A 10,661-nucleotide genomic window follows, 5' to 3' on the forward strand; every position below is an offset into this window, starting at 1 on the left:
ATCATTCAAGTCTACAAGTAACTAGTAACTAAAGGTTTTTAAAAAAATGTAGTGGAGTAAAAGTACAATATTTGCCTCTGAAATGTAGTGGAGTAGAAGTAAAAGTACCAAAAATTTGACATTTGACAAATACCTCAAAATTGTACTAAGTAAATGTACTTAGTTACTTTCCATCACTGTTTTTCCCCATCGCAAGTCCTCAACCAGTACAATGCATTTAGAAGATAGATACATATGTCTATGCAATGTGCTCTGTACATTTAGCCATTTACAAATTCAGTAACACTTCTTTGAATTTGAGTTCTTATGATGGGAATTATCAATAACTAATTATATGAATATTCAATTAAGGTAGTAGTTACTGCGAGAGTGAGGTCTGGCCAACTCCAACTCGGAATATTCAATAAGACACGCCTAATTACAAAGAAACATTTATTCAGACATATTTACAACTTTTCAATATCCAGTTATTTACATGAATTAGTAACACAAATTAAAGTACAGTACATTTTATAATCACAAGTATGGCGTAATCACAGGTATGGCACATTTATAATGAATGTGATCCATAAATACAGACGATTTAATCAAGGTTTTAGTGAAAAAAGGATAGCTGACACCAGATCTGACCTGGCTGTGGTACCTTTTCACAACCAATGGCAAGACTATTTAGTGAAGATTTTCACCATACTGACAGAAAAGGTAAAGGATTGCCCGTGCTTGCAATGCTGCAGCAGGTTTCACTGCAATAGAAACATTTTTTGGAGCTGTTCCACATGGTCTCTTTCCATACGAACACCAACTGTAGCACAGCTGAGCCATAGAGCCTTTTTTAACTGAGTTAGAGCAATGAGCAAAATGTCTTAATCCATTTAAAGGTATTGAATACAAAATACAATTATATTTACAATCCATTATTTGAGGAGTTCTCAAACTGGAAGTGATACAAAACCAACAATGACATCAGAAATAAAAAGTACATGTAAATTTGTATTTCAAAGAAAACGCTGGTGCGAGACTCTTTCTGCTCTGTATTCAATCCTACCTATGTTGGAAATGTATGTCTATGTTGAGGTATACCACCTATAGGGGAATACAATCATCAGCCTTGGACATAAGCTTAATAACTACATTACACTTCCATTACTCCTGTGAAAACTTCAGTTCAAATCTTAATGTAGGCAGACTTCATCAAGCAAATGTACATAGACTTTCAAAATACATAAAAGAAATATGAATGAACAAAATGACGATAAAATGAAATAATGTGCAAAAAGCGGCACACCACATGCAAAAAAGCATATCATTGTTTTTTAGCTGCTTTAGAACGCGATAAAAATCTAAAAAACAAACAAAAAACCTGTACCTCATGGATTAACAGATCCCATCTGTAAGCGTTCAGGAAAGGGCCACCTCTAGTGGTCATTGTCTCAGATACTGCACCAAGTTGTGCCAAACAATGTTGCTAGCTATCTACTCAAATTATCTTTGCTATATGACCTTGCTAGACAAGTTATAAGGCTGTGACTGCATGTCCTTCTGGGAGAGAGAATGGGGAGGTTCAAAGTCAAACTTGCTTTTTCTTAAATCTGTAGTCTTATTTAGACTATAGAGACTTTTTCAATTTCAATTACCCCTCTTAATTCAGAAAACCTAGAGGTGTCAATGCCCACCTAGCTGTGTCTATTGTTCCCCCTTTTAATTACATGTACATCGGTTTCTGTGACACAAAACACTGCTAAAATACTACAAATTAAGAATGAGAGCCACCCCTACATTTCCCAATACTTATGTGTTCAAATACAGTCAAAATGGATAGAGGTCTAATACCATTTCTCTGCATGTAAGTTCCATTAAACATTCCACAAAGTGCTAACCAGCCAATTCACTCTGTACTGTAGATGCTATCTTACAAATATTATAAATACTTACAGTAACGTTAATGAAATACAGTTAAGAGAGCCAATGTCCTATCAACAGACAATAGGCATGCAGTGCATTTCCAGAACCACTTCACCTTGGTACAAGAGCCGTAATTACATGCAGTGTTAAAAACTGCAATTGTGGGGGGGGAAAAGCAATGGCCTATTCTTGACTAAAAACATCCTCAGAGATAACATGTAGTATTGTGTTAACTGTTTTGCTAACATCCTTTATTGGCCAACATATGCCTTAAGACCTGATGCTTACGTGCAATGATTTTGTACAGCATCAATATGGTTCTAAGGGAACTTCTCTGAATTTGCACATAATGCAAAATTAGACCACAAATAACCCCCAGAACTGTACTTGTACAGGACATCTCATGTAAGACATTGAATTTATCCCACTTCCATGGCTGCATCCAAACTGAAGAGACCTGTAAATTAAGGGAATTTGTGCATAAATAATCCACTGTAGAAACCAGTCAATATTAACACTTGTAATGATAATTGTTAGACATAATAACACAGCTTACATAGCACTTCCTTCTTGCTTGTTGAGATGATGCTAGAAGACTTAGGTAAACAAACTGTATGAGATATGAGAAAATAGATGTATTATCAAAAAGATACACAATGACATTAACAGTTATACTTACTTTACTACTATACTTAAAGGAGCATTCAGTGATTTGGAAAAAAAACCTGGTCCACCCAGTAACAAGATGTGCACATGCACACGCTCTACAGTGGGGGAAGTACAACAGACCAACAGCACGTGCACCAATGCCCTCCCCACTCGATCATGATTGGAGGAAGGCCCCTCTCATCCTGATTGGATGAAGGCTTTGCCACCCAAAGCCCAAACCGAAACTAGGGTTTTTTGACCCCAGGGGCTCACTGGGGACAGGGAGGAACTCCTTATATGGTCAGCACACTTTATATAGTAGGGAGGATTGTCCAAAAAATAAGAACAAATAAGTGATATTTGAATTAAGTGAAATCACTGAATATACCTTTAATATTTTTAATATGATTGCCCACTTACCAGCTCTCTCTCACTGCTTCAATGTCACTCACTAGATTCTGTGCTAAACAGATTCCAAAAATCTGAAACCGAAAAAGAAAGGGAATGCAAACCCAGATGTTATAATAGAAAAGACATAGCATACTCGTTAATATAAATGTGGAGAGACAAGCTAACCTGTAATAATGCAATCCCAATAAAGATGCCTGCCACCACCGTGAGGTTGTCTTGTAGCCACTTCTCAAACTGAGGGACACAACCTTTGATGTAGATGAACGTCCTCTGCTCAGAATCCTAACGACACACATCACACAACATAAAGCAGTAATTCTCAAACTGTTTTTTTTTTAAAGTCCCCCCCAGTTTGGTATGCATTATAGGCCATTTAAAATGAAATACTTAAATTCTCAGATTGCAGCTTTATATAAAGTCTTCCTGGCCCTCTTTGATGTTACCCAGATGCTGAAATACAGTTGGATCATTGTTTCCAAGCTCGGTATCTTTGAAACAAAACAAAAAAGTCACATACTCTAGTCTAGTGTACGTGTTTCTCATTATTATTATTATTAAGTCAACATAGTCAAAGTCAAACGTAGTGCTTCCTTACATTAAACCAGTGGTTATCAACATTTTCTGAATCAGGGCCACTTTTGGGCTGCCGAGAAGTGGTGAGATGGTTGGGCCGCATTTCAGATTATGTTTATTGTCATCGACTTGGATCACTGAAACTAATGACGTAGTATACTTTAAATTCCTATGTATCGGTGTCACAATGAAAACTCATTTTCAAGGTTTTATCACATTTAATGTTATTCTATCATCCTAATTTATTTTATGGCAGTCATTTGGGGTCCCACTTGCATTATCCTCACGCCCACCAGTGGGCCCTGGCCCGTGGGCTGCATTAAGCCACTATGGAGTAATGCCAAACCAAATGTTGGGGGAGGGGTTTCTATTCCAAAGCATTGCTTCTGCATGAGTAATCCAAGGCCATGGAACTGAAGGAGAAGCAGCAGTGTACTCTGAAAACCGTGGAATGGCCAAGGGCTGAATGAGCAATATTGTGGCTATAGGGCGGGGTACCTGATGACCTCATGCAGCCAAACAAGCTAGCTTGACACTACTTTAAGTAATAAAAGCTTTTCTCCTAATCTTTCCAATTTGCACTTGTATTACAACTCATAGGTACCTTGCTTTATCTGTTACATGGGCGCAACAGTTATTCAAACTAATGGTTTTAATTAAGAATTGCTGATTTTGAATAAAATAATATTTTAAAAATAATGACACGTAGCTTGCAGAGTTAGTTCAGTCAGATATACTCGAGCGTGCTCAAGGGCGCATACATATATTCGAGGGGTTAATATGCTGCATTACTATGTGGGTGTATTCAGTGTTTGCAAGACCCACATGTCATTCCATGATGTGTCATTCACTGTCCAATGGTCAGCTGACCATTGGACAGGGTATTTAAGCTCACCTAGACTGTTTCTTCCTGCCTTCCTTCTGCATATAGTTCCTGGTTGTTGTTTTATGATGTTTGCTCCAACCGCCACCCCAGCACCAGGGCTCTGTTATTTCTGTTCCCCATGGGGGGTTGTTATTGTATCTATCTATCTATCTCCCTGCTCTTAATGTTTAATGATGGTGTTTAATTGTGCCGAGCAGGGAGAAAAATGTCGCAGAGCCGAACGCCAAGATAAAATATTATATTATATGCACACTATTCTCATTCTATAATAAATATTGGTTACATTTATTTGTGAGTTATCTGACTGAACGGTCACTGTACATATTCTTACGGGCTGGGGCAGCACCTGTCAGCAGGGAGGAGTATGACAAAGGCTCTATGTCCTCCTGGTGGGGGCTCCTCACTGGTACGTGAGTCAGTGGGATACAACAGCAGTGACAACAGAAATGAGGGGGAGGAAACAATTGGCATAACGACTAAATTGGGGAGAAAAAGTGGTAAAAAGACCCCAAAAATATATATATTAGTAATAATAATTTAAATCAAACTTTTCAGGTCGATTAGTTATCAAATAAACTTGCTTTTTCTATGCTTATAAATTATTCAATTTGTAGAAAAAATAGAATAATCTCTAAGAAAATAATTTATAATTGCAGCTCTGTTATGGTGGAAGTTTAGTTTTAGATGTTGGGCTCAACCTCCTTCATAAATGGGAAATGGTGCATTTATATAGCACCTTTATCCAAGGCGCTTTACATAGATTGTGCATCAATTCACCCATTTACACACACATACACCGATGGCGGCGGAACCATGCAAGGCACTAGCCAGCACATCAGGAGCAATTTGGGGTTCAGTGTCTTGCTCAAGGACACGTCGACAGGACACGTGCTCTGGGGGAGCCCGGGTTTGAACAGGCAACCTTGCGGTTACCATCCAGCCACTCTACCCCTGAGCCACCACCGTCCATAATGTTTACAGCTCCATTATGCAATACACAAAAGTTAAACTATGCAACTCACAGGTTTTGCTCGAATGTCGTATCCACACTGAGTATTGATGACATCCTCCTGTGAACAGAAGAGGGAGAGTTTTCACATAGTCAACACATTTGAGTCAGACTGGACTGAAGTCATAATATATCATAATGGCAAATGGCAAATTACTGTATGATTCAGCTTGTTTTACAGTGATCCAACTGCGTAATTAGGATTTGCACAAGCAATTCATTGCTTGCCTACAAACCGTTCCCTCACACAAATCCTGCATAGTGTTCAACTAAACATTGGGGCAATAGACCACCAGCAGCATATATGGCATATATGGCATTACTTTAGATTAATTTGCATTTGCATTCAGCTGGCAGAATCTGAGAGGAATAACCACAGAGTTGTGGAGGTCCTGTGGGAATGCTGCCATGACTGTGACTGCTGAGAGATGTTGTTTCTGGAGGACACAGATAAGCAAGCTATCTCCCACAAAATACTTCCCCTTTCAACTTCCGTAAGTGTTCTTTTTTTGCCAGGTGCTTGAAAAGCACCTGGACTACATTTGCTACTTCTCTACTAGCGACCGTAAAGATGAACTTAGTAGACACCTTTTCATGATTGGCTGCCTCTATAAGCCCATCTGAACGGCATAAAACCCATACTTTGACCGCTACCCCAAACCCTAAACCTAACCATAACCGCAAGCATGGCGCAACGCATGTCGGACCAATGCACTGCCACGAGTCGAGTGTCAGTGCATACATATGACCCGTGGCAGCTGAGCCCCAACCCCCCCCTCCCGGCAGCGTCACGGCTGATGCCGTTGCCGGAGATTTACTGTACATACCGCTGGATCTTTGGTGCAGCAAGAAAAGGGCACTCCACATTTCTCTCGACTTGGATTGGTGTCAGTGCAGTTGAAGTAGATGTTCAAATTCCAATCATCAGCTCCGAAGGCTCCACAACACTCCCACTAGAAAGTCGAAAAGGCACAGTAAGACCTGGCATGAGATATGTCTTTATTGAGTCCTACTACAGGTATGAACAGCCTCGATTCAGACCAGTGTACAGTAAATGTCAAAATGAATGAATTCACGACTGTTTGAAGAAAAGCACTGCTCTCACATATTCCTGGGTGAAATCTATTAGGTTCTGCAGGTCAATGTCATCTCGGTAGGCCCGGATGTTGTTGTTGATGAAGAAGTTCAGCTGGTCCTTGATCCAGTCCTTGAAGACGAAGGCCAAAACTCCGGCAGTCAGCTCCAGGAAGAAGATGATACCCAGGAACACAGAGAACTAAAAAAAACACAGCAAAGCTTGTTATTCTCTCCATTACAACATACAACTCTTACAGTACAGTATATGATTGAGGAAGTTGGGTGAGAGGCCGTGATGGGGCCGTGCTCAGATGCAACAGTGAATACCTGCGATTAATAGTGCCGATTTGAGATTGAGCAAGCAAGCGGAGCCAGGCTTATGTTTGTATTTCACTCACATACTTCTTTACTTTCACGTCTGTACTTTAAGTTGGCATTAAAACCACCTGGCTGCAGGTGGCTTTATCTGTGCAAACTGTCACCCATCCACTCCTACTCTTAAACTGTTTCAAGTGGAACAAACACTGCAATCCTTGCTCTGGATTGCGTCTGCTAAATGCCTAAATTGTAATCGTGCAATTGCAGCGTATGATCTAACCTTGCAGGTACACCACTTCCTTCCTTACAAGTCCTAAGTACATGTATTTAAGTACTATACTTAAGTACAAATTTGAGGTATTTGTGCTTTACTTGAGTATTCCCAATTGCCAGTGCCTATTTCTACTCCACTACATCTCAGAGGAAAATATTGTAATTCTTACTCTATTACATACTCCGTAACAGAGTTACTAGTTACTTTGTAGATTTTGATTATTATTACAAAACATACAGTAACCACTCAGCCCTATTCGGCCATTTGAAAATAGCTGCAAATAATTAAAAAAGTAAAACATTTGAGTACTTTTCCCACCACTGCTTCCTTCACACAGGTCCTCTGTGCCTCCCATCCCTACGCCAGTGTACGCCACCCTGACCAACCTGCCAAATGACCTAGACTCTATCCCCTCCTGCCTCCCAGGCTGCAGAAAGACCGCTTTCCCTCAGTCAGGACTGCTGAATCACTCCCCATCTTCTGCCGCAGTCTCTTCTCTTCTCTTAAGACTCTACCTCGTGCCCTATAGCACATTTCCTTGTATTTTCTTGTTACCTGTTCAGATATGCTTATATAGTATGATGTTTGCTTGTCCAGAAACACTAAGGCCCTCATTTATCAATGCGATTTACACCAAAAAATGGGTGTAAATCACCACCATTTTCGTTTTCATCAATCACTCCATAAACGTTGATTATGACTGCCTTTCCCGGCAATCTCTCATTAACGTGGCATCACTTACAGCAGTCCGACTCACGGGGGATTGCCTACATGACTGCTCTAACGTACACTTCGCACGTCCAAACACTGCTGTTTCTTTCCAGTGTGCGGTGCGGTAAAGTTCTCTAACTCTGCCCGAACCCGACCTGGCCCGATCGGTACCGACCCGACCCGACGTTATCGGGCTGAGCCGGGCCTGAAAAATATGCTAATTAGTCGGGCCGGGTCGAGCCCGATATAATTCACCTTCAGGGAGTGTAACCACCTCGGCTTCGCCTCGGTGGTTAAACTCCCTGTCGGTGAATTATCTCCCGACAATGACCACCTAGCCAGATATTATCCCTTACAAAGTGATCCATGGCGATATAACTTAAACGCTACCCGTAACAAGCAACTTCACTTCAGAGGAAACTAAAGGGAGGGAGCTGCAGCTGCTATTTACTCACCAGTCACCACCACCACTGTCTGGAATTAGAATAATGGAAATTAAACAGCCTATTCTAACGTGAGTTACATACATCCTTTATTTCGACCGTCCGTTGATCTCCGTTCTCACTTTCACACTGAACCACGGCGCCGCCGCGCTGCCATTTAGTGGCGTTTTCTTTTCTTTTCTTTTTTTGTCGGGCCTTTGTCGGGGTTTCTGGCTTAACATTATGGTTATTTTTAGGGTCGGGCCGAGCCTCGGGCCGCCCCAGTTAGGGTAGGGTCGGGCCGGGCCTCAATTTTTGGGCCCGTTGAGAACTTTACGGTGCGGTGCGCTGTGGGTGCGCTGACATGACTGGCAGCGAGGGGGAAACTCTTTTCTTATTGGATTTCCACGCGTTTGTTTGGTCGTATTCCAGTTGTTTGTTGTAAAATCAGGGCGTTCTGGGATCAGCTGTATAGGATCACTTGATAAATGCCACGTTGAGGTGGGCGTACGCCAAAACCCATGCTCAAATTTAAGGCAGAATTTACACTCCATTGATAAATGAGGGGCCTATGTATGCTATTTGTTTTAGACAGATGATGGGTGAATCAAGCACATAATATAAATCGGACGACACTCAGGAGAGCTGTTCCAACTGCTCTCACTTCTACCCTCTTAAAAGAACATGAGATTCGGGAATGTTGAACCATTGACTTTAACAGTTTTCAAATTGACTGGGGAAAGTAGAAAAAGGTTGCGTTCTGGTTGCTTGAATGGGCAAGAGGGTTTTTTTGCACAATGCACCTGGCAATTCGAAGTTCTCTTTTCATTGCTTTACAGAAACATCTGCATGCCATGTATAACCACAAAGTCGATATCGCCACCCGGAAATCCAGTTAAGTCCCAAACCTTACGCTGTTTAAGCTTAATTTGCTGTCAGGTTCTTGAATAGAGGGGCAAGATGGTACAAACCAGAGTAGGGATTGCCAATTTATCCTGTGTGCATCGATTTGGTTCCCAAACTGTGGTTCTAGGGGGTGAGCGACATGAAAAGGCTAATGGTGGTGCTATGGTTTTATTTTAAATATATTAACATATTACATGTATATGCTATGTATATATGTATAAGTATATGCAGAATATAGCCTATGCTGCATATATATGCCATATCCAGGCTCATATATGTTCATATATGTGGATAAATAGGAAATATGTCTCTATAGCTTATGCAATTTCCATGTGTTCCATGTGTTTCCAGCTTGGTCGGGACGTAACAGGGGGTGCATGGCCATGGATTAGATCAATGTACAGCACCTAATTGGCGATATCAGCCACCAGCCACACACGACTCTTGCCAACATGAACTCTTGCTGACATGAAGAGTTTATGGCGCTTACTCAATCTTACACTGTCTTTGTAAGTCGCTCTGGATGAGAGTGTGTGCTAAATGTAGGGCTGGGTGTGAAATCAACCTCAAATATATTAAAACCGATATTTAGAACCAATAACTGACTTCATCTTGCTCGTGTAGGTTAATTGATTAATCGAGAAGCAGGTTATTTAAATCAAGGATGTTTTTGGAATTGACTAAATTGATTAGTCTGAATAACCACTTAACAATGTATTATACTTCATTGTACAATGTGAAGTACAAAAGTAGTGAAAATAGCCAGTCTACGCACACAATGCATTGCACCAAGACCGCTTGTTAGCTTGTTGATCTGCTATTTAAAAAAGTAATAATAATCGTTCATAAATTGTAATCGAGGCAAAGGCTTGAAATAATGGTGATAATCTATTTGAAGTCACATCGACCCAGCCCTAGCCAAATGCCGAAATTGTTATTGCAATTTTAAACTTACAAACTTCAGCAGGAAAGAGTTTTCTCGCAGCGCTCCGATGCAGCCAGCGAATCCCAGGATGAACATGACACCCCCCACCACGAGGAAGAGCCACACGGGGTCAAATCCCCCCAGGTCTGTGATGGAGGAGATGTTGGACAGCACGCCCTAGTGATGAAAAAAAGAGTTTTGACTGATTAACTGGTGGTGTGTCGGTGATGATGGGAAATTACAATGCTTTGTGCAGTAATTTGAACCCTCGCATCTCTATTGAATGTAATGCACAATCTACGTAAAGCGCTTTGGATAAAAGCGCTATATACTGTAAATGCACCATTTACCATTTATTATGTAACAAAGAGATTTGGTGTAGAGGGAAATATTGGCGGACCTACAGCCTACGCCTCGGGGACCCCCCGTCAACTAGTACATCTTTTGCTTTGTCCAAAACCGTTACTCTTCAGCAAAAAAGAAAAAAGATAACTGTGTTCCAATCATGGTTCCAATGGATTTGTTATTTAGTCACAAGCTATTTCATTGGTTCAATATTTATGAAACCCATAACATTTTAAGAGAGAGCGGAACTGAAA

General features: G+C 40.8%; 1 protein-coding gene across 1 annotated transcript in view; it reads right to left on the reverse strand.

Moving 5' to 3' along the window:
* Positions 1 to 418: 418 nt before the first annotated feature.
* LOC306921598 (tetraspanin-5) overlaps positions 419 to 10,661 on the reverse strand; it is a 13,110-nt gene continuing 2,867 nt past the window's right edge. Inside the window, exons 3-10 of the mRNA XM_079498801.1 lie at positions 10,093 to 10,239; positions 6,535 to 6,705; positions 6,257 to 6,382; positions 5,443 to 5,490; positions 3,127 to 3,243; positions 2,971 to 3,032; positions 2,459 to 2,512; positions 419 to 2,359 (exon numbers count right to left, since the gene is read on the reverse strand). Coding sequence (XP_079354927.1) covers positions 2,500 to 2,512; positions 2,971 to 3,032; positions 3,127 to 3,243; positions 5,443 to 5,490; positions 6,257 to 6,382; positions 6,535 to 6,705; positions 10,093 to 10,239 — 684 coding nt within the window. The 3' untranslated portion in view covers positions 419 to 2,359; positions 2,459 to 2,499. The remainder of the gene's footprint in view (positions 2,360 to 2,458; positions 2,513 to 2,970; positions 3,033 to 3,126; positions 3,244 to 5,442; positions 5,491 to 6,256; positions 6,383 to 6,534; positions 6,706 to 10,092; positions 10,240 to 10,661) is intronic.

The sequence above is a fragment of the Electrona antarctica genome (assembly GCF_951216825.1).
Source record: "Electrona antarctica genome assembly, chromosome: 4".
Taxonomy (NCBI): domain Eukaryota; kingdom Metazoa; phylum Chordata; class Actinopteri; order Myctophiformes; family Myctophidae; genus Electrona; species Electrona antarctica.